The sequence below is a fragment of the Magnolia sinica genome, chromosome 12 (genome assembly GCF_029962835.1).
Source record: "Magnolia sinica isolate HGM2019 chromosome 12, MsV1, whole genome shotgun sequence".
NCBI lineage: Eukaryota > Viridiplantae > Streptophyta > Magnoliopsida > Magnoliales > Magnoliaceae > Magnolia > Magnolia sinica.
The window spans coordinates 18888358-18914546 of NC_080584.1; the positions used below are offsets into that span (position 1 = coordinate 18888358).

At 38.6% G+C, this 26189-nt stretch overlaps 1 protein-coding gene across 1 annotated transcript; it reads right to left on the reverse strand.

Moving 5' to 3' along the window:
- Positions 1–21151: 21151 nt before the first annotated feature.
- On the reverse strand, positions 21152–25453 carry LOC131221051 (protein RGF1 INDUCIBLE TRANSCRIPTION FACTOR 1). Its single transcript, XM_058216140.1, has 4 exons — positions 25049–25453; positions 22530–22604; positions 22286–22426; positions 21152–21801 (listed from the first exon to the last, which is right to left on the reverse strand). Exons 1-4 carry the CDS (start codon positions 25241–25243, stop codon positions 21460–21462), a joined length of 753 nt encoding a protein of 250 aa, XP_058072123.1. The 5' UTR covers positions 25244–25453; the 3' UTR covers positions 21152–21459.
- Positions 25454–26189: the final 736 nt, after the last annotated feature.

Consider the following 26189-nt stretch of genomic DNA (forward strand, 5'->3'; position numbering starts at 1 on the left):
CCTTCAACAGCTTGGAATCTTTGTACAGACTACTATAGGTTAACTTCTCAAACATGGGCCTGGCCTAATCCGGATACTTATCAGGCATCCCAAGAAGAAGTGGGCTCAGCCTAGAAGCTCAAAATATATAGAGCTCTGTGGGCCCCACTGTGATGTGCGTTGGATATCCACGCCATCAATTAGATGTAACCTTCCATTGTGGACCATGAGCCTAAAATTCAGGCAACTCTCTGACTTAGGTGGACCACACCACAGATAAAAGTTGAAAGTGGATGTCCATCCATTGAAACTTTCCTGATTATTTGCTGGGTCCACTGAGATGATGACCAGACATTCAGCCCATCCATTGTGTATCCCACATAGATGAAGGTGGAATCACCAAGTACTTTTAGATGTTTAGGGGTCGTTTGGTACCGTAGATTAGAGGGTATTTTAGGGTTTTCAAAACCCCTTGACAGCATAACGTAACCGGGCATTTCAAATCCAGGGGGGTTTCGAATCCTCTAAGGGTTTGCAATCATTATACTTAAAACTATTTCAATAGTTATAGGTGTTTCGAAGGCGTTGATGTGTTGAAAGATTTTTGATCATTCTGTCATCTTTAGAGTGTACAATTGTCTTTTTAGATATGGACGATTAGAGAGTGAGTTCATCATGTAGAGGTTCTTTAACCTCTCCCATAAGCCCGCAACAGTCATCTCATTGATTACATTGTATAGGACATCATCGAATAAGCATAATTGTATTACACTCATCAAATTTTAATCTAAGTCCTCATAATCCACTTCCTTCATAGTTTCAGGACGTGTCCTTTGGCCAAGGAATGTCTGCTACAGACCTTTTTGAATCAATAGGGCTTTCATCTTTAACCCTCATAATTCAACGTTATTATTTTCTGTAAATATCTCTCTTGTATTTAACATTCAATCATTTAAAAGTCATGTTTCATATTCGATATAAAAAATTTCAACGAAATAGCCTACACTTTGATACCACTTGTTGTGTGTAACCACCTCACGCTAAGCGTGAAAGTAACGTTCGAATGATTTAAACATGCAATAGAGAAACAAAATAATCAAGTAATCACAAAAAATATAATGATTTACGTGGAAAAACTCTTACGACAAAAAACTATGATACCAAATGACAAAACAATACATTATTCAATGAAGAATTACAAGAGATAGGCAACTTACAGATCTTCAAAACCCTCATCTCCCGATATGAAATCCCTTTTCAAAACCCTCGAAAACTCATTTAGACTCTCCCACACTCTTTCTCTCTTCCAAATACCTTATTAACACAATTTATATAACCCCATACATATTAAAAACAAATCAAGCAATTACACAAAATTGCACGTGCCGTCGATTGATCAGTCGATTGATCGATCATTCGATCGATTAAACATGAGTCTAAGCAAGAAAGAACGGATAGGCCCCACAACAGTTTGGAATCTTTGGACAGACCACTATAGGTTAACTTCTCAAACATGGGCCTGGCCTAATCCGGATACTTATCAGGCAGCCCAGTAAGAAGTGGGCTCAGCCTAGAAGCTTAAAATATATAGAACTCTGTGGGCCCCACTGTGATGTGCGTTGGATATCCACGCCATCAATTAGATGTAACCTTCCATTGTGGACCATGGGCCTAAAATTCAGGCAACTCCCTGACTTAGGTGGACCACACCACAGATAAAAGTTGAAAGTGGATGTCCATCCATTGAAACTTTCCTGATTATTTGCTGGGTCCACTGAGATGATGACCAGACATTCAGCCTATCCATTGTGTATCCCACATAGATAAAGGTGGAATCACCAAGTACTTTTAGATGTTTAGGGGTCGTTTGGTACCGTAGATTAGAGGGTATTTTAGGGTTTTCAAATCTCCTTAACAGCATAACGTAACTGGGCGTTTCAAATCCAGGGGGGTTTCGAATCCCCTAGGGGTTTGCAATCATTATACTTAAAACTATTTCAATAGTTATAGGTGTTTCGAAGGCGTTGAGGTGTTGAAAGATTTCTGATCATTCTGTCATCTTTAGAGTGTACAATTGTCTTTTCAGATATAGGCGATTGGAGAGCGAGTTCATCATGTAGAGGTTCTTTAACCACTCCCATAAGCCTGCAACAGTCGTCTCATTGATTACATTGTATAGGACATCATCGAATAAGCATAATTGTATTACACTCATCAAATTTTAATCTAAGTCCTCATAATCCTCTTCCTTCATAGTTTCAGGACGTGTCCCTTGGCCAAGGAATGTCTGCTACAGCCCTTGCTGAATCAATAGGACTTTCATCTTTAACCCCCATAATTCAACGTTATTATTTTCTGTAAATATCTCTCTTGTATTTAACATTCAATCATTTAAAAGTCATGTTTCATATTCGATATAAAAAATTCCAACGAAATAGCCTACACTTTGATACCACTTGTTGTGTGCAACCACCTCACGCTAAGCATGAAAGTAACCTTAGAACGATTTAAACATGTAATAGAGAAACAAAATAATCAAGTAATCACAAAAAACATAATGATTTACGTGAAAAAACTCTTACGACAAAAAACTATGATACCAAATGACAAAACAATACATTATTCAATGAAGAATTACAAGAGATAGGCAACTTACAGATCTTCAAAACCCTCATCTCCCGATATGAAATCCCTTTTCAAAACCCTCGAAAACTCATTTAGACTCTCCCACACTCTTTCTCTCTTCCAAATACCTTATTAACACAATTTATATAACCCCATACATATTAAAAACAAATCAAGCAATTACACAAAATTGCACGTGCCGTCGATTGATCAGTCGATTGATCGATCATTTGATCGATTGAACATGAGTCTAAGCAAGAAAGAACAGATAGGCCCCACAACAGCTTGGAATCTTTGGACAGACCACTATAGGTTAACTTCTCAAACATAGGCCTGGCCTAATCCGGATACTTATCAGGCAGCCTAGGAAGAAGTGGGCTTAGCCTAGAAGCTCAAAATATATAGAGCTCTGTGGGCCCCACTATGATGTGCGTTGGATATCCACGCCATCAATTAGATGTAACCTTCCATTGTGGACCATGGGCCTAAAATTCAGGTAACTCCCTGACTTAGGTGGACCACACCAAAGATAAAAGTTGAAAGTGGATGTCAATCCATTAAAACTTTCCTGATTGTTTGCTGCGTCCACTGAGATGATGACCAGACATTCAGCCCATCCATTGTGTATCCCAAATAGATGAAGATAGAATCACCAAGTGCTTTTAGATATTTAGGGGTCGTTTAGTACCGTAAATTAGAGGGTATTTTAGGGTTTTTAAATCCCCTTGACAACATAACATAACTGGGCATTTCAAATCCAGGGGGGTTTCGAATCCCCTAGGGGTTTGCAATCATTATACTTAAAACTATTTCAATAGTTACAGGTGCTTCAAAGGCGTTGATGTGTTGAAAGATTTCTGATCATTCTGTCATCTTTAGAGTGTACAATTGTCTTTTCAGATATGGGTGATTGGAGAGCGAGTTCATCATGTAGAGGTTCTTTAACCTCTCCCATAAGCCCGCAACAGTCGTCTCATTGATTACATTGTATAGGACATCATCGAATAAGCATAATTGTATTACACTCATCAAATTTTAATTTAAGTCCTCATAATCCTCTTCCTTCATAGTTTCAGGACGTGTCCCTTGGCCAAGGAATGTCTGCTACAGCCCTTGCTAAATCAATAGGGCTTTCATCTTTAACCCCCATAATTCAACGTTATTATTTTCTGTAAATATCTCTCTTGTATTTAACATTCAATCATTTAAAAGTCATGTTTCATATTCGATATAAAAAATTCCAACGAAATAGCCTACACTTTAATACCACTTGTTGTGTGCAACCACCTCACGCTAAGCGTGAAAGTAACCTTAGAACGATTTAAACATGCAATAGAGAAACAAAATAATCAAGTAATCACAAAAAACATAATGATTTACGTGGAAAAACTCTTACGAGAAAAAACTATGATACCAAATGACAAAACAATACATTATTCAATGAAGAATTATAAGAGATAGGCAACTTACAGATCTTCAAAACCCTCATCTCTCGATATGAAATCCCTTTTCTAAACCCTCGAAAACTCATTTAGACTCTCCCACACTCTTTCTCTCTTCCAAATACCTTATTAACACAATTTATATAACCCCATACATATTAAAAACAAATCAAGCAATTACACAAAACTCCACGTGCCATCGATTGATCAGTCGATTGATCGATCATTCGATCGATTGAACATAAGTCTAAGCAAGAAAGAACGGATAGGCCCCACAACAGCTTGGAATCTTTGGACAGACCACTATAGGTTAACTTCTTAAACATGGGCCTAGCCTAATCCGGATACTTATCAGGCAGCCCAGGAAGAAGTAGACTCAGCCTAGAAGCTCAAAATATATAGAGCTCTGTGGGCCCCACTGTGATGTGCGTTGGATATCCACGCCATCAATTAGATGTAACCTTCCATTGTGGACCATGGGCCTAAAATTCAGGCAACTCCCTGACTTAGGTGGACCACACCACAGATAAAAGTTGACAGTGGATGTCCATCCATTGAAACTTTCTTGATTATTTGCAGGGTCCACTGAGATGATGACCAGACATTCAGCCCATCCATTGTGTATCCCACATAGATGAAGGTGGAATCACCAAGTACTTTAGATGTTTAGGGGTCGTTTGGTACCGTAGATTAGAGGGTATTTTAGGGTTTTCAAATCCCCTTAAAAGTATAACGTAACTGGGCGTTTCAAATCCAGGGGGGTTTCGAATCCCCTAGGGATTTGCAATCATTATACTTAAAACTATTTCAATAGTTACAGGTGTTTCGAAGGCGTTGATGTGTTGAAAGATTTCTGATCATTCTGTCATCTTTAAAGTGTACAATTGTCTTTTCAGATATAAGCGATTGGAGAGCGAGTTCATCATGTAGAGGTTCTTTAACCTCTCCCATAAGCCCGCAACAGTCGTCTCATTAATTACATTGTATAAGACATCATCGAATAAGCATAAATGTATTATACTCATTAAATTTTAATCTAAGTCCTCATAATCCTCTTCCTTCATAGTTTCAGGACGTGCCCCTTAGCCAAGGAATGTCTGCTACAGCCCTTGCTGAATCAATAGGACTTTCATCTTTAACCCCCATAATTCAACGTTATTATTTTCTGTAAATATCTCTCTTGTATTTAACATTCAATCATTTAAAAGTTATGTTTCATATTTGATATAAAAAATTCCAACGAAATAGCCTACACTTTGATACCACTTGTTGTGTGCAACCACCTCACGGTAAGCGTGAAAGTAACCTTAGAATGATTTAAACATGCAATAGAGAAACAAAATAATCAAGTAATCACAAAAAACATAATGATTTACATGGAAAAACTCTTACGACAAAAAACTATGATACCAAATGACAAAATAATACATTATTCAATAAAGAATTACAAGAGATAGGCAACTTACAGATCTTCAAAACCCTCATCTCCTGATATGAAATCCCTTTTCAAAACCCTCGAAAACTCATTTAGACTCTCCCACACTCTTTCTCTCTTCCAAATACTTATTAACACAATTTATATAACCCCATACATATTAAAAATAAATCAAGCAATTACACAAAACTGCACGTGCCGTCGATTGATCAGTCAATTGATCAATCATTCGATCGATTGAACATGAGTCTAAGCAAGAAAGAACGGATAGGCCCCACAACAGTTTGGAATCTTTGGACAGACCACTATAGGTTAACTTCTCAAACATGGGTCTGGCCTAATCTGGATACTTATCAGGCAGCCCATGAAGAAGTGGGCTCAGCCTAGAAGCTCAAAATATATAGAGCTCTGTGGGCCCCACTGTGATGTGCGTTGGATATCCACGCCATCAATTAGATGTAACCTTCCATTGTGGACCATGGGCCTAAAATTCAGGCAACTCTCTGACTTAGGTGGACCACACCACAGATAAAAGTTGAAAGTGGATGTCCATCCATTGAAACTTTCCTGATTATTTGCTGGGTCCACTGAGATGATGACCAGACATTCAGCCCATCCATTGTGTATCCCACATAGATGAAGGTGGAATCACCAAGTACTTTTAGATGTTTAGGGGTCGTTTGGTACCGTAGATTAGAGGGTATTTTAGGGTTTTCAAAACCCCTTGACAGCATAACGTAACCGGGCGTTTCAAATCCAGGGGGGTTTCGAACCTAGGGGTTTGCAATCATTATACTTAAAACTATTTCAATAGTTACAGGTATTTCGAAGGCGTTGATGTGTTGAAAGATTTCTGATCATTCTGTCATCTTTAGAGTGTACAATTGTCTTTTCAGATATAGGCGATTGGAGAGCGAGTTTATCATGTAGAGGTTCTTTAACCTCTCCCATAAGCCCGCAACAGTCGTCTCATTGATTACATTGTATAGGACATCATCGAATAAGCATAATTGTATTACACTCATCAAATTTTAATCTAAGTCCTCATAATCCTCTTCCTTCATAGTTTCAGGACGTGTCCCTTGGCCAAGGAATGTCTGCTACAACCCTTGCTGAATCAATAGGACTTTCATCTTTAACCCTCATAATTCAACGTTATTATTTTCTGTAAATATCTCTCTTGTATTTAACATTCAATCATTTAAAAGTCATGTTTCATATTCGATATAAAAAATTCCAACGAAATAGCCTACACTTTGATACCACTTGTTGTGTGCAACCACCTCACGCTAAGCGTGAAAGTAACCTTAGAACGATTTAAACATGCAATAGAGAAACAAAATAATCAAGTAATCACAAAAAACATAATGATTTACGTGAAAAAACTCTTACGAGAAAAAACTATGACACCAAATGACAAAACAATAAATTATTCAATGAAGAATTACAAGAGATAGGCAACTTACAAATCTTCATAACCCTCATCTCCCGATATGAAATCCCTTTTCAAAACCCTAGAAAACTCATTTAGACTCTCCCACACTCTTTCTCTCTTCCAAATACCTTATTAACACAATTTATATAACCCCATATATATTAAAAACAAACCAAGCAATTACACAAAACCGCACGTGCCGTCGATTGATCAGTCGATTGATAGATCATTCGATCGATTGAACATGAGTCTAAGCAAGAAAGAACGGATAGGCCCCACAACAGCTTGGAATCTTTGGACAGACCACTATAGGTTAACTTCTCAAACATGGGCCTGGCCTGATCAGGATACTTATCAGGCAGCCCAGCAAGAAGTAGGCTCAGCCTAGAAGCTCAAAATATATAGAGCTCTGTGGGCCCCACTGTGATGTGCGTTGGATATCCACGCCATCAATTAGATGTAACCTTCCATTATGGATCATGGGCCTAAAATTCAGGCAACTCCCTGACTTAGGTGGACCACACCACAGATAAAAGTTGAAAGTGGATGTCCATCCATTAAAACTTTCCTGATTGTTTGCTGGGTCCACTAAGATGATGACCAGATATTCAACCCATCCATTGTGTATCCCACATAGATGAAGGTGGAATCACCAAGTGCTTTTAGATGTTTAGGGGTCGTTTGGTACCGTAGATTAGAGGGTATTTTAGGGTTTTCAAATCCCCTTGACAACATAACGTAACTGGGCGTTTCAAATCCAGGGGGGTTTCGAATCCCCTAGGGGTTTGCAATCATTATACTTAAAACTATTTCAATAGTTACAAGTGTAACATGTGTGTCACTGTACTATCATTCTATTGGGCACATGGCTCACTATTGATGATCAATACCATCCAAACATTGTCCATGTAAATCAGCATCGTCCAAAAATTGTCCAGCACGATCCAAACATTATCCATATTCATCAATGATTAAAACTCGTTGGTTAGTCACTTAGACATGATCTTGTGCTTGTGGCCCATACGAGACTTGGAATTTCATCATTTTCAAGCAAAGCATATATTTCAGCGGGCTTATCACAAACATTGTTTCAAAAATTAGATATCTCACTAATTAGAAAAATTAAAGTTGATTTAGTAATAAGGAGGTTTCAAATCCTCTATTCGAGGGTGTTTGCAATCCAATATACTTAAAATCATTTCAATAGTTGCAGGTGTAACCTGTGTGTCATTATACTATCATTTTATTGGGCACATGGCTCACTATTGATGATCAACACCGTCTAAACAATGTCCATATAAATCAACACCGTCCGAACATTATCCAGCACTGTCCAAACATTGTCCATGTTAATCAACGATTAAAAATCATTGGTTGGTCACTCAAACATGATCTTTTGGTTGCAGCCCACCCAAGACTTGGAATTTCATCATTTTCAAGCAAAGCATATATTTCAGAGGGCTTATCACAACCATTGTGTCAAAAATTACATATCTCACAAATTAGAGATATTAAAGGTGATTTAGTAATTAAATTCAAACCCCCCGTGAATATACCATGGATAAGTACTTTTGAATTAAAGTTGATTCCCACTCGAGGGTGCCAAACACAATAGGAGGATTGCAAATTTAGGGAGTTTCAAATCCTGGGGGTTCCGAATCCAGGGGATTCCAAATCAGTCCCGTATACAACTAATTTGCAAGACATCCCATAACCTAAAGGGCACACACCAAATGAACGGCCAGAAAACGGTGGGGCCCATCGACCTCATGGGAGACCCGGATTGTGTAATACTCTATGGGGCCTACCGTGATGCATGTAATTTATCAACACCGTTCATCCATTTTCCAACTTACTTTAAGGCATAAGCCCAAAATTGAAGCATATCCAAAGATCACCACATAAAATAGTGGGAATTGAATGCCGACAGTTGGAAAGTTGTTAAGGGCCATGAAAGTTTTAGAGGAAGCTGATGTTTGTATTTTCTCTTCATACAGTTCTGTTTGACCTTATAAACAGGTGATAAATAAACATCAATGTGGGCCCTAGAAAGGTTTCATCCGTGGAAGTAAATTATCTCCATTGTTTTCTGTTATGTGGTCTACTTAAGCTTTGCATATGCTTCAATTTTGAGCTCACACCTTGAAATAAGCTGGAAAAATAGATAGACAGCATGGATAAAACACATAAATCATGGTGGGCCCCCAAAAAGTATCCACACCACACTTCCTCACTACACTCCTGGGAGGTCCATCTCACAGTACGCTTCTAGTAAGAAATGTACTATGAGGTGGAACTTTTTGAGCCCACTGTGATATGTATTGTACATCTACACCGTGCATTTGATGAGTCCCTCTAGGTTATGAAATGTCTCAAAAATCAAATCAATCTGAAAATCATCTGGGCCACACCCCTCTAGGTTATGGGATGCCTCAAAAAGTAGCTGGATCCGGAAATCAGGTGGGCCACACCATCTAAAACGATGTGAAATCATGCTGAAAACATTTAAAAGTAAGTAGTGGAGCCCACTTGAGTTTTGAAATGGCCCAAAATTTGGTGTGGCTCACGATATTTTGTCTGTCTAATTTTTTCGAGGGTACATCGCATGTACAATTCCTAAGTCACTGTCTATTGAGCCGTTAAACACTGTACACATCACGTGAGTATCATATATGAGATGAGATAAGATCTCTCTCTCTCTCTCTCTCTCTCTCTCTCTCTCTCTCTCTTTATATATACACACACACACACACACAGTGTGTGTGTGTGTGTGTGTGTGTGTGTGTGTGTGTGTATATAGGGAAAAGGTTCTATACGGTCGAGCTCATGGGAACTCCCCATGAGGTCGAGCTGTGTTGGCCCCACCATGATGTATGTTGAACATCTACCCCATCAGTCAGATGCACCATTCCATATTGGGCCTAGGGATTAAAAATCAAGTCAATCTGTGACTTGTGTGGGCCACACCACATATAAAAGTTGAGAGGGGTTACCCTCCATTAAAACATTCATAATCATTTTTTGGGCCCACCGAGATGTGGTTCACAAATCCAGCTCATCTATTACGTGTGTCCCACTTGGATGAAGGGTCAGACCAAGTTTTAGATGCATCCAAATTTCAGGTGGGCCCCACCAAATGCTTTTATATGTTTCAGGCATGTCTACACATGATTTTAGATGGTATGGCCCACCGGAGTTCCATATACGGCTGGTCTTTGGGATATCCCATAATTTAAAGGGGACCCATGAAATTTACGGTGTTGATGTTCAACATACATCATGGTGGGGCCCACACAGCTCGACCTCATGGGGAGTTCCCATGAGCTCAAACGTATAGAACCTTTTCCCATATATATATATATATATATATATATATATATATATATATATATATATATATATATATATATATATATATATATGCTCTCTTGAGTTATTACGTGATGTGAGCGATTTATGTGATGCAGCATCTCATGAAACTCTCTAAGGCCCAACTTTTACCTTGATTCGGTATTTTGTGTTGGGGGATCACGGATGCACACAGAGATGAATCTAGGATAGCATTCCAATAGCACTAAGTAAACACAAACAGAACATAGGAATTTTAATGTGGAAAAACCCTTTCAGGAAAAAACCACGACACAAAGCGACGGATGATCATTATGAAAGTAGAAATTATAAAGAGAAAGCTTACCCAATTCGAACAACCTCGAATCTCACCCTTGCTACACCCCTTTGAAACCCTAGAACTATTTAGAAACTCTTCGAATATCTCTCAATCCCATTTACACCCATATATATAGCATTGGAAAGAATCTGAAACGAAATCGAAAACAAATCCCGTAAATTCACAATTTTGCGTAAAATCTGCGTAGAATCTGTCGATGCTATCGAAGACCTGCCGATAGCATTGAAATTAATCTATCAATACAATCGAACACTCATAGATGACATCGAACTAACACCTCAACTGTCTAGAGATAAAACATGATTTTACAGAAATTCTCGATGGCATCGAAAAAATTGCACAGTTAGTCCAGCGACCAACTGAAGAAAATTCATAAAATAGGATGGAGAACTATTTGATGCCATTGAAGATAACATCGAACGGACTATCGATGGCATCAATAGACCCTGAATCTGACTCGATTTAAGATATCAAATACAACAATCTCCACCATGTCTTCAATCATCAAACATGTAGCTTCTTGTCTTCTTCTTTTATCTCTACCTTGCATCATATCTCCATCAATACTTCTCGTGCACACACCATTTTCCTCTTACGCCATCGCCAAGCCCAAAGATGTTACATAGAACTTAAACTTCTCTTTAGGAACAACCTTGATGAGCATGTCCGTTGGATTCACACTGGTGTGAATTTTCTCCAGATTTACGCCTCCTTCTTTAAGCACATGTCAGATAAAATGGTGACGAACATCAATGTGTTTAGTACATAAGTGATAAACAGAATTTTTAGCCAAATTGATAGTTCTCTCGCTATCACAGTTAACTGGCAAGGCCTCCTACTAAAGGCACAACTGATTTAGCATGCCTCTCAACTAAACACCTTCCTTAAATGCTTTCGTCACTGGCATAGGGGTCCACACCCACTGTATGATAGTTAGCCCTAGTAATGATTTACGCATAGATATGATCGACCTACCATTTAGATGCACCGATCGACAGGTATGATCATAAATCACTTCAACAGTCACTGACCATCGATCGAGCTAGCGATTATACGAATTTGCATAGGACATTACTCTAAATTATTTCCCTAAATCTGGTAACAATCTAGCATCCCAAAAGCAACAACTTAGGTAAAGACCGGACTTAAACAATTAACTTAAGTTCTTGATTAATTTCAGGAATATTCGCACATTTCATGTACTGATCTTGCGAGTCCAAGTTGAGCGATTCGAGCCGCAATCTTAGCTCGATGTCCTACGATGGACGTCAAGCCTGTTAAGACGAACGTCTTTCTATTGTCTTAGGTTTAGTGGCTCACTAATGAGCGGTTTAGAACTTGATTGGATAATCAAGGTAATTCTAGAATGAATTGGTTAGGGCGATTTCTCGTGCACAATGATTAGAATTTGAATTAGCTAAATTTATAGTGTGGCCTATTTATAATTAGCGAAAATGGAGATTCAATCTTAATCACCCTAAACCATTGGTTCTTATGTTAAATGAGTAACTGGGTTAGCTTGGTTCATTAATTAAGATCCAACCCCTAGTTTCTCAGCTTTCAATATGTTTTTATTTAGTTGCAGTCGTCTTGATTAGTCAACGATAGATCAACTAGGTTTGAGTCATGGATGAAAAGATCATGAGGCTAGACTCGAAGTTTAAGTGATCAGGCAGATTTGTTGGCTTTCTACAGTTAATTAATTGTATTTGTGCAGTTCTTTACTAGTACCGCTCACATATAGGCTCATCTCAAGTATTAAGGGTCATTAAGTGACAATGTAAGCTAGTTATATCGAAAAATTTCAAGGTTTTTTGAAAATCCAAAATAGTGAAAATCCAAGACACTACACCTTTGCCCTTAGACTTAAATATAGATTGTGAAATCCTAATCTCTCATTCAGATGCTCTTCCCCTTGCAATAAATGTAATTACAAAAGTACCTTCCCCACCATTGTTCTTGCTCTGTTGTTTTGACTGAAGAACAGAGATAAGGATATCAAAGTCCAAGGTATCCTTCTCTGTTGTTTCGACTAAAGGACAGAGATAAGGGTATCAAAGTCCAATGTATTCCTACCATGCCATGGAGTATCTACCAGATTCTCGTATGAATCCAGAAGGGATGACAACTACATTAAGACTTTATCTTCTTCGGCGATCTTCACCTCCACACTTTTCAATTTACAAATAAGTTTATTAAAAGCGTTGATGTGTTGAAAGATTTCTGATCATTCTGTCATCTTTAGAGTGTACAATTGCCTTTTCATATATAGGCGATTGGAGAGGGACTTCATCATGTAGAGGTTCTTTAACCTCTCCCATAAGCCCGCGACAGTCGTCTGATTGATTACATTGTATAGGACATCATCAAATAAGCACAATTGTATTACACTCATCGAATTTTAATCTAAGTCCTCATAATCCTCTTCCTTCATAGTTTCAGGACGTGTCCCTTGGCCAAGGAATGTCTGCTACAGCCCTTGCTGAATCAATAGGGCTTTTTCATCTTTAACCCTCATAATTCAACATTATTATTTTCTGTAAATATCTCTCTTGTATTTAACATTCAATCATTTAAAAGACATGTTTCATATTCGATATAAAAAAATCTCAATGAAATAGCCTACACTTTGATACTACTTGTTGTGTGCAACCACCTCACGTTAAGCGTGAAAGTAACCTTAGAACGATTTAAACACGCAATAAAGAAACAAAATAATCAAGCAATCACAAAAAATACAATGATTTACGTGGAAAAACTCTTGCGAGAAAAAACTATGACACCAAGTGACAAAATAATACATTATTCAATGAAAAATTACAAGAGATAGGCAACTTACAGATCTTCAAAACCCTCATCTCCCGATATAAAATCCCTTTTCAAAACCCTAGAAAACTCATTTAGACTCTCCTATATTCTTGCTCTCTTCCAAATACCTTATTAACACAGTTTATATAACCCCATACATATTAGAAATAATTTAAGCAATTACACAAAACCACACGCATCGTCGATTGATCAGTCGATTGATCGACACAGTTTATATAACCCCATACATATTAGAAACAAATCAAGCAATTACACAAAACCGCACGCGCCGTCGATTGATCAGTCAATTGATCGATCATTCGATTGATTGAACATAATGTCTCGATTGATCGAAGACACCCTAAAAGTGTTCAGAGAGTTAACATGAATTTTTTAAAATTATCTCAATCAATCGAAATCCTCTATTTTTACACAAATTAAATGCACCGATTTTCAAAATAGATTGCTTGCAACACCTAACCGTAAGGAAGTTCCTATGAATAAAAGCTAGGTGAAGCCCTCCACGATGTTTGTGAGAAATCTACTCCATCCATCCATTTTGCTAAGTCATGTTAGGACATGAGAGACAAATAAGTATATCCAAAAGTCAAAGGTGCCATGTGAGAGGAAGTAATGAGATTGATCGATCCCCATTATAACAAAACATTCATGGGACTACAAAAGTTTTACATGACGCTCATATGAATGTATTTTTAGTTTTTTTTTTTTCCTCCATAATGCCTCTGGCTTTTGGGCTGAAATCAAACATGTTTGGAGTGAATTTCTCACAAACATCATAATGCCCCCACCTAACTTTGACTACTCCGTAGTTGGGTGTTTTACAGGCAATCTATGTCCACCATCAAAAGGGACATGAATTGTCTACGAGAGCTAGAAGTTCATGCTATTGGAAGCTAGGTGGGGTTTATCGTGATGTTTATCAGAAATGATAAATTCATCTCATCCATCCATTTCGCTGGCTCACGTCAGGACATGTGACCAAAAAAAGAACCAAAAAAAAAAAAGGCATATCCCAAACTCAATAGGTCTGCACAACAAGAAAATCCAGGAAGGAAAATGCCAACTGTTGAAACTTTTCGAGTTTACCCTAATGTTTATGTGCCATCCAAATGTTCGCAAGGTCATTCCTTTTTTTTTTTTTTGTTAGTTGGTTAGTACACCACCGTCAGTTCACAGTACACTGTTAACCATACCAAGACCTCAATGTTGAAACGAGGTATCTTTCACTCAGTCTACCACTTGAGCCATGGATCAGGGTGTTCGCAAGGTCATTCTTATTTGGATGTACTGAAAAAATAAAAGTATTAGCATCATCCTAAACTTCCAGGGCTCATGAATGTTTCAACTATATGTTAGGGGCCTTGCACAAAACCTTAGGATCTAGCCTCCTAAAAATACCAGAATTATGGGATAATAAAGTAATGAAAACAATCAAAGCATAAACCATACGACACAAGAAATTTTACGTGGAAAACCCTCAAAAAGGTAAAAACCACGGGACCTCGTCTAGATCAATAATCCATTATCAAGTAAAATGTTACAACCGATCACAAGCACACACCGCTTGGATCAAACCTTCTTCACTCACGCAAGAGTGGCTAAACAATAAGAGAATAAAAAGAAAACGAAGAGATCTCACCGATCACGATGACGTAGAAGTGCTAAGACGTCGACTCCCTTCCACAAGCTTCCTCTCTCTCTTCTCTCTCTCTCTCTCTCTCTCTCTCTCTCTCTCACCTTTGATAGCCCTAAACCCTTTGACAAACCCTTGCAAAGCTTTAATAAACCCTCTTACATTGCCTAGAAAAGCCATAGGCACCCCTATTTATAGTTTAGGCAACTCCCTTTCGCACCCCTTGTGAAAGGGCCTCAGATTTTCGCAGTCCGCGCAAGATCCAGACTCAAATCTGAGTAACCTCAACTGTTCGAGCAATGTCCTCGACCGGTCGAGCACCTCCCTTGAGTAGTCGAGTACCACGGGAAAGATAAACCCAAAGTCGCTGAATTTGAGTTGAGACAGGGCTCAACTAGTAGAGCACCACCCTCGACCAGTCAAGTGAGGCTCACGACCGGTCGAGCCCGGGAGGAAATCCCATCACTATATACGTTCAGTTCCTATTGTTTGTTGTCACATGTTTCACTTGAGTTTTGTATCTGCTCCATTTTTTGTTCTAATATTAGGTAGCAATTGCAAAATAGACGGACGTAATGGAACTTCTAATTGGAGTGGGAGCCAACCGGATTTTGCCCCATAACGGTTGAATTATCTGATCTTTCTGATTTCAAGCGTTGCAAATTGATTTGAAATTTCAAATGTGGGATAATTGTATTTCAGATTCCATTACGTGGCCCTTGATATTTAGATGCATGCAACATGCAATGTAACGTACAATGATTTTATTTTTATCTAATGTATCCATTCATCAGAACATCCGAGCCGTTGAAAGAGCGGACTTTAGCATGAAGATTGCCTAAATCGAAAATTGGAACAATCCACCAAATAGGCCGCATGCATACATTGAATTGGACCATCAGATGTCCGTTGATTTCCACTATGTAGCCAGTCTAATGAGTGGACCATCCTAGTTTTCGCTCCAGATCTTTCTGATGCAGATCGCAGATTTCCTTGGAAACCCTTTGGCATGAAGTTCCTATGCAAGGACGCTGGGTGGAGCCCACCGAGATGTTTCTGAGAAATCCACCCCGTCCATCCATTTTGAGAGATCATTTTAGGACTTACCCAAAAAAAAATGAGATGTATCCAACACTCAAGTGGGCCACATGAGAGGAAACAGTTAGAATTCAGTGAGCACCGTTGAATAATTCTCATGGCCATAACAGTTTCTTTATCAGGCTATCCTTTTGGTGTTTTCACTTCATCCCACTAGGAATGATCTTATAAACGGTTTGGATAATATAAAAACAACAAGATGAAGCCCACGAAGGTTTCAACGGTAGGAATTTCTTTCCCCAATGTTCCCTCTCGTGTGACCCACTTGAGTTATTTATTCACCTCATTTTTGTTCGAACATCGTAAAATGAGCTCACAAAATGGATGGACGGAATGGATTTCTCACAAACATCTCGGTGGGCTCCACCCACCATCCTTGCGCAGTAACTTCGTGAGAAAGGGTTTCCTAGGAAATCCGCATCCTGTAATGCAGCGCACCTTTTGTACGGATCAGATTTTTATACAGGGGTGATTCTTTAGAAAGCGTTGTATGTAAAAGTTAACATGCAAGCCCGCAGAGGTGGGCATCGAGCCAAGTCGAGTCGAGGTGGGCCAAGCTTGGCTTGGCTTGTCCATGATGTACTCGAGTTCGAGCTCAAGCTCGAGCTTGGCCTCGAGCTCAACATTGAAGCTTGGCTTGTTTGCCAAAGCTGTCGAGTCGAGTTCGAGTCGAGCTCGAGCTTGTTGGGTGAGAGAGTAATGGATTGTGTTCTTGATCCTCCTCCATTGATGAAAAATTTTAAAATCTTAAAAGAATCAAAGCAAAACCTGATGAAAAAACCAAACAAAACTTCGAATCGGATGAGGAAACCTGTAAGAATCGATCTGTTTTTTATCTTCTTCCACCAGCAGAAATCCAAGTACTAGAAAAGAAACAGAGTAGAACACAGATCAAAAATCCAAGTAAAGAGCTCTAGCCAATTGGATCATTGGATTTCCTTGAAGCTGTAACAATTTTGAGAAGAACTCATCTCGAATTTCTTGGATTTCTCGCCTAAGAAGTAGATCTCAAGATATTGAAATCATACTATTGTTAGAGCTGAAATGAAAACTGATGGTGGTGGTCGGGGTGGGCGTGCGACTAGCAGTGGGCAGAGAAAGAGAAGAAAGGGAAAGTGAAGGGGGTGCGTTCGGTTGGGTAAAGACTCTACGGTTTGTTTTTTTATTTTTAAGTTTAAATTTAAAACTTATATTAATATATATATATATACACACACACACACACACACACACATAATACAATATATAATATTTAATATATTTATTAATCGAGCCGAGTCGAGCTCGAGTTCAAGCTTCGAGTCGAGTCAAGTTGAAATGCCCCCTAGTCGAACTTGGGTTGAACTCAACTCGAGATTTAAATAATTAGCTTGGCTCGACTCGAATCGGCCATTCAAGCCAAGTCAATCCAAGCTGACTCAAGCCGAGTCAAGCGAGCTTTTCGAGCTAGCTTGACTCGTGAACAGCCCTACAAGCCCGTCCCTAGCGAGGAACGGACAAGGGCTCTGAGGGGCCACCGTGATGTATTGGTTTTATCCACACTGTCCATACATTTTTCCATATCATTTTAGATTACAAGCCCAAAAATGAAGCAGATCCAATTCTCAAGTGGACCCCACAGTTGGGATTGAACATTTACCGTTAAAAAAATTTTGATGGCCGCAGAATTTTTGGATCAAGATGATATTTTTGCTGTCTTACATCTGGGTCTATGTGACCTTATGAACAGGTTGGATGGCAGTTAACCATCACAGTGGGCCCTAGGAAGGTTTCAATTTTAAGCGTCATTATCACCTCTGCTTCCTATGATGTGGTCCACTTGAGCCTTGTATCTGTCTCATTTTTTAGTACAAGCCCAAAAATGATATAAAAAAATGGATGAATGGTGTGGATAAAGCCTATACATGATAATGGACCCTCAGAGCCCCTGTCCATTCCTAGCCAGGGATATGCATATAGTACCTAGTGCGTCCATAGTTTTAGCCGACTCATTGTAAGTAGAGCTTAATCCGAAATGAGTTAGCTCGGTTAACTGGCTTTACTCAACTTGAAAAAGCTTGATTCGACTCAGTTTGGAACCGTGAGTTCGAGCCAAGTCGTGCGGATTTTTTTAGCTCGAAAATATTTTAAGCCGAGTTCAAGCACGACTCTACTCGGATCTAACCTCACCTCGAATAGACTTGAATTGAAACAGCTCAGTGACTTGGTTATGTTGATATTGATGTTGCTCACCAAGTGTTTGATGAAATGACTTAATGCACTACTGTTTTGGGTGCATATGGCAAAGAAGGAACGAATACAAGGCAAATCACTATAAAAAAAAAAAAAGAATTTTTTATTATAAAACTACCCTCAAATCATGATTTTGATGTTGCCCTCTCGATGATTGATAAAATACCTCTATGTTGATGTTACTATTTTGCATCTTGTGAAATTTTGAAGATGCCCCTCCACCGCAGTATTTTGATGTTGCCCTCTCGATGTTTGATAAAATACCTCTACGTTGATGCTACTATTTTGCATCCTGTGAAATTTTGAAGATGCCCCTCCACGGTAGTATGGCCAGCCTAGACTTACAATGTTCGATTGACCAAAATGATATTTCTTGTCTGCCCAGCGTATTTGCACAACTGGGCCCACCCTTCCTTAATCTACGCCGTATAATCCTGTCCATTGAAAGGCCTAAAACTGATACCTTAGATGCCACCAGTAGGAGAATTAAGATCATCAGACAAGACTATGGCAGTACGTTTCATCCATATCTGAGCCTCTCAGATAAACGGTGATGATAATCAGGGGTGGGCCAAACTGAAAATCTTACGCTTAAATGGCGAAAACGATAGGTAGTTTGCGGACTACTGAAACGGTAGCGCCCGTATAGAGGAATGCCAGTGTGCAGCATAGGGCCCACATTCTAGATGAATCCGAACCGTTGCTCCGGTGGGCCATCACGTGGATGGATCATACCAAAAAATAAAAAACAGTTAAGTAGTCTGCAATGAACCATTAAAAAAGCCACAGAAACTGTGTGATCGGAGTTTTCCAATCACTGATTTTCGGATTATAGAGGTGGCCTACCAGATGGACGGTCCGAATGTCACATGTTTGCCACGTGCACCTTGTGAAGGGAACTGCATGATATAACTTTCATGCAACTGAGAGCATCTTAGAAAGCAGTGGTACAAAAGTTATAACGGTCCAATCTAACAAGCAAGATGGGTATTTTACAAAAATAAATTTTCTTCTAATTCTCAAATTTCATTCCCTGGGATTAAATCACAACAATCTGAACGGTCCATGGTACAGTTAACATGCATTGGACACTTTTCAACGGTTGATCATCCATTCAAGAACTGTAGCTCTAAAATGGGAAATGAACCGGTGCAACTCATTTGCACCATACTACAAACAAGTAGGAGAGATCAATCAGACAATCCAAACCATCCAAATAGTGGCCCGCAAAAAGAGTGTTCACATGGATTGGCCATTTCTCATTAGAACCGTTCATTTCCCAGAAACAGGCATAAAATGTTTGAACCTCCCAATGAAATTGATATCAGAATCAAAGCAAATTCAAAGTGAGTCATGCTCCAAATCCATGATTAAACGGCCCTAAGTGTCTCATATAGTGAGATGTACCATAAAATGGTACAAGTTAAAGCTATTTCTCATCACAAACGTTCATTTCCGGGAAACATGCATCAAAATGTTTCAAACCACCAATGAGATTGACATCAGAGACGTAGCCAATCCAAAGTGGAGCATGCTCCAAATCTATGATTAAAGGGCCCTAGGTGTTTTATTAAGTGAGATGTATCATGACAAGATACAGGTTAACCTAGATTGGCCATTCCTCATCAGAACCGTTCATTTCCTATAAACAGGCGTCAAATGTTTGAACATCCCAAAGAGAGTGATATTAGAACCATAGCCAATCCAAAGTGGATCATGCTCCAAATCCATGATTAAACGGCCCTAAGTGTCCCATAAAGTGAGATGTACCATAACATGGTACAAGTTCAACAAGATTGGCCATTTATCATCAGAACCCAAATCCATGATTAAACCGCCCTAAGTGTCCCATAAAGTGAGATTTACCATAACATGGTACATGTTCAACAAAATTGGCCATTTCTCATCAGAACCGTTTATTTCTTAGAAACAGGCATCAAATGTTTGAACCTCCTAATGAGATTGGTAACAGAACCATAGTCAATCCAAAGTGGGTCATGCTCCAGATCTATGAGTAAACAGCCCTAAGTGTCCCATAAAGTGAGATGTACCATAACATGGTACAAGTTCAACAAGATTGGCCATTTATCATCAGAACCCAAATCCATGATTAAACCGCCCTAAGTGTCCCATAAAGTGAGATTTACCATAACATGGTACATGTTCAACAAAATTGGCCATTTCTCATCAGAACCGTTTATTTCTTAGAAACAGGCATCAAATGTTTGAACCTCCTAATGAGATTGGTAACAGAACCATAGTCAACCCAAAGTGGGTCATGCTCCAGATCTATGAGTAAACAGCCCTAAGTGTCTCATAAAGTGAGATGTACCATAACATGGTACAAGTTCAACAAGATTAGCCATTTCCCATCAAAACCGTTCATTTCCTAGAACCATGCATCAAATGTTTGAACCTTCTGATGAGATTGATATCAGAACCATAGCCAATCCAAAGTGGGTAATGCTCCAAATCTGTGATTAAACAGCCCTAAGTGTCCCATAAAGTGAGATGTACCATAACATGGTACGAGCTCAACAATACTAGCCATTTCTCATCAGAACCGTTCATTTCCCAGAAACAGGCATCAAATGTTCGAACCTCCTAATGAGATTGATATCAAAACCATAGCCAATCCAAAGTGGGTCATGCTCCAAATCTACGATTAAAAGGCCCTAAGTGTCCCATAAAGTGAGATGTACCATAATATGGTACAACTAAACCCCCATAAAAGTCCTATCTATCAGTTTATGCATGAAAAAACACAAAATACATGCCTGAATTTATATATGATATGAGCATTCCATTACATGAATACAAAATTGGGAGCCACAAGAGCCGTTGAAGAAATATGGTGTGTGGCCCACCAGGTCAGTAAAGGAAATGCCCTCCCAAACGAAAGAAAAATCCATAAATGCCCCTCCAAGAAACACTCAAGGAGCCCCTGCAGACATTGAACTCTACAGTAATAACTTATCTCAGACAACCCTATTAATATTAATAGATATATAGGTACTTAAAATAAAGTCTTGTTACTTTGAATTTTCTTTTCCATTTCCCCATTTAAGAAAGTGGGGATCTATGTGGGGCCCCCTTTCTCCTGCTCAATGAGAGAACTATGTTTGGGAGGAATCCACTCCCCTTCTTTCTCTTCACCACCTCAGAATCCTCAGCATTTCCCACATTTCCCCTCATGTGGGCCCCACTGTTGTTGCTAGAGCATGATGAGCCCTTGAACTGAATTGGGTCCTCCAAAATTGAGCTGGGGGTGATCTGGTCATCGTCCTCGATGAGATCTGAGCCATCCATCCTGAGGCCTTCAAACTGTGAGAAGGCAAAATCGGATTCGTCGAACCTGTATAAGATGCTCGACAGATCATCGCCTTGTTGGACCACATGGTCCACCTGCATTTTCTCTCCATTTTAGCAAATTGCATTTAATGATCCCAACTAGGATACTGAGTGGAATACAATGAATTTTGTCCTAACTTGATAATTAAATAAATCAATTAGGGTAAATTGTGAAAAATGTGGGTCCCACCTCAAGGTTAATTCAGTCATTGATCAAATCACCCGTAGGGGTAGAAACAACATTCACCATACAGTTCTTCTTCCTCTGGTTCATTTTTTTTCCTTTAATGGGTGGCCATCTTAAGGCCAATGAAACATTAGATAGCATATATGCCGAATCATCAGTGTGAATGCTCATCACCATTGCTAAATTAGAGCAAATTGATCACGTGGGGGCCCACCAATTGGATGGAGGATGCAAGGCCATGCACTACCTTGAGCAACTGGTGGGCTGCAATTCGCGATCACAGTGCAAACGATGAGTGTATACATCACACTTTGGTGTATTAACTATGGATGATTGAGTTCAAGGACTGACCTTGCATGAGAGAGAACAGAACTGAAATGGCTCTTGGAGGATCCTGTCGCAGGTCAGGCAGTTGTTTGCAGAGCCCTTGAAAGGCCTTGATTGTGGCCTTTGATTCAAGAACACTACTTTGGCACTGTTGATAGTGTATGGCTGCAATTGCATGGATTCAAACACACATAAAATCACATTTCCTTAATTTCTTTCACTAATTCTATGCTTTTTTAAAGAATTTTATAGTGGTGAATTTTCCGACCTGAACATATGAGCAGTCGATGAGCTTCTCAAGATCATCCAACCGGACCACGTCGTGATAGACATATCGCCGCACCTGGCCGCGAATATTTGAAAATTTTAAATTTACGTAGCCATTGACATATATATAGAAGCTAAAAATATACACAGAAGCTAAAAATATACACAATTAAGAAATTAAATTCTTCGGCGGCGGGGAATGCGGGTTTATAAATAGAAGATTCGTATGTGCGAGAGAGGAAAAGGAATGAAACGATCGCCCGCCTACTGCAAGAAAAAGTGAGAAAAAGGAATGAAAGGATCCACCACCAACCATGACCCGTGCCTTTCAATGGCACACATGAATTTTCAATTTTGACAAGCGGCACACATTAATCAAAACCATTGATTTATTGCGTCCCACCATAGATGGAACATGTGCGAAAATGCATCAAATGTGGACCATTTTTGTATTTCTCCTCTCAATTTTCTAATGAAATACATGGCATTAAAAGTCTTGGATTGCCCTAATTAGAAAATTTTGAGGCACGGTCCATCTACAATGAGCAGCAACAAACCAATGCTCTAGATTACTGAATTGTGTGGCCCACTTGTCAGGATTGAAATATAATTCCCCTTTCCAAATTCTCCAAAAAAATAAAGTTAAAAACAACTTTTTTCATGTGGGTGGGAGAATCTCAAGTGTCATGCACCATACCGTTATGCAGTATAGATGTGGGCCACATACCTGTATGTGGGGCCCAATCCAAGAACAACTACAGAGTCGGCATTACTTTGCATTATGCAATGTACCAGCTGGTCAGCTTCATGATTGAGTGGTGAACATTACTAGGAACAAAAAATTAAAAAAAGAAGAAGAGCAAGATCATGAATTTCTTTTTCTTGAGGGACGATCCAATCCATACCATACACCGAACATTTTGTGTGTCTTCCATGATGGGTGGGCCCCAATAATTCCAAATATGCATGCACCGGTCTTGGTTCATTACAATGATTGAGTGGTGGTGTTCATCACTAGGAAAATGAAGAAAAGAAAAACCCAGTTTTTATTATTGCATATTTGTCTTGAGTGACTGAGTCCATGGGAGTATATACACCGAATGTTCGGTGTACACTCCAATAGAAATGGCCTCGTACAATACCACCGTACGAGGTGCCTACTTCGATCAGGTGGTCATATGTCGGTCAGTTAGAAAGTGTATACACTGAACATTCGGTGTATACACTACTCAAAAGCTCAATTAATTGAATTTTTTTAATTTATTAAACCAATTAAATTATAGTTTTTCTTACATTTTTAATGAATTAAAAGGAGCAAATGATCACTTTTCCCCTACAGTATTCCACAATTTAGCTCATCACAAATCCATACGCTAAATCAGCCATAAAAATATTATATTGTTAAATAAAATCTATAATTTTGAAAGAAAATTAGGATAGAGAGAGAGAGAGAGAGAGAGAGAGAATATTCAATAAAAAAATCCACTCCAAAAATTAATAGTTCCCACCTGGTAAAGTTAAGGTAATTAAAATAATGATTGAAAATTACAGCAGAGTAATTAGGGGTGGAAACATGAATTTTTAGGGGGTGAAAATATCACTTTCCAAAATTACAGAGAGAAAATCTAAGAAAAGTACCTTAAATCTCGGCACGAAAATAGGCTTAAATTCATGCACCGAACTTCCAACTCTACCCGAAATATTGAATTTCCACCTTCACCATGGCATAACTTTTGGTAATTTCTACTTCTTTCTTTCAATCTTTTAATCTCAGAATTATACTTGTGGGGTGGACCTTCAAATTTCAGGGGGTGGAAATTCATACTCAAATTAAAATTATCTGAAAAAAAAAAGTACAAAAAATTCCAATAAGAAAATTCTAGGAAAAGATAAATTTGAAAAAAAAAAATCAGAAAATTAAAAAAAAAATTAAAAGAATCAAATATAATAGAATTAGAACACTCGAATCTACAAACAACAAAAAGAAAATCCCAAAAAGCCATTCATTAACCTTACTTCCTACTTTTTTTTTACACTACAGTCGTACAACCATGTACTGTTGCATTACCAAAACTAGAAAATAAAGGGTCTGAACTCATTAAAAAATGGTAGGGACCCAAACAAAATCAAAATCCAGTCAAGACCCAAATCTCCAATTTCAAAAATAATAACAATTATCAATTTTAAATTATTATTATTTACCTGTAGAAGAGGATGAGTTCCATTACCAAAACTAGAAAATAAAGGTCTGAACTCATAAAATATGGTGGGAACCCAAACAAAATCAAAATCCAATCAAGACCCAAATCTCCAATTTCAAAAATAATAACAATTATCAATTTTAAATTATTATTTTTTTACATGTAAAAGAGGATGAGTTCCATTACCAAAACTAGAAAATAAAGGTCTGAACTCATAAAAAATTGATGGGAACCCAAACAAAATCAAAATCCAATCAAGACCCAAATCTCCAGTTTCAAAAATAATAACTATTATTAATTTTTAAAACTTTTTTTTTACCTGTAATAGCGGATGAGAGCGGTGTGCAGGTACACAGTGAGGGCAGATGCTCCGGCAACACACCAAACAGAAAATGTTTTTCTCATTCTTCTTGCGATTCTCATGGGTCCCACACCCGGCAAAGAATGTCTCCCCCACCAAGCCTTGCAGCCAAGCAGGTTTCATCACCATCTCTTCTCTCTTTTCTTTCACCATTTTTCTCCTCTTTCTTTCTCTACTTTATGTAGAAATCTCTATCTCTTCTTTAATTTCTGGCTAGTTATAGTAGAGTAGAGAGCAGGGAAGAGGGGAAACCCTAAAGAGGAGTTTCTCTATATATAGCTGAGGTTTTGGAGGAGAAAATTGGAAAAAAAAAAAAAAAAATTGAGAGAAAAAATAGTGAGATTGGTGAGGTGTGTTGGGCTTATGGCGGGAAAGACAGCCCACCGCTTGTTGTACCTTTTTTTTTTTTTCTTGGTTAAGCAAATACCCTGTTTTTTCTTTGAGAAATATTTGATACACTGGTTGGGTGTGATAGTTGATACTCAGGCGCTTTGAATTATTTCCAACATGCATATGTGGTGTAGTAGCAATTGTTTTATTATCTGATGTAACGGTATTGGATGGTTAAAAATGAATGAACAAATAATGTCAACTAATCAAAGGTCAGGATTGTCTGAAAAACTGAATTTTGGGTTTGGCTTGAGTCCATGAATGCCACGTGTACGTTTGTGCGTTCCTGCGTATGAAACGATATACACTGCCTGGGTATCTTCCCCTTTTTTGTCCTTTCTAGTCTTTTCTTGGTGGGCCGCTATCTATCTAGTGGCCCACTGGATTACGGTAGAGTTATGTGGATGTGATGCAAGGGATAAGGGGTGTGCCGATCGGGACCGTCTATTTAGTGGGATCTATAGTAGATGGACCGTGTTAAAGAAATGGGGTCTATTAGACAATCGTAATGGTCAATTTTACGAATTGAATTTTGACCATTGGTTTTTTTTTTGATGGACGACTGGGATCGTTTGAATTGTGTAATTTGATTCCCTTGCGATGAGAAGTTGGAGATATACGACGGTTTCGTTCAATCAATATTGTCGATTGATAGACGGTCTGAATAGTGTTTCAAATATATAGTCTGATTGAAAAGTGTCCCAAAAAT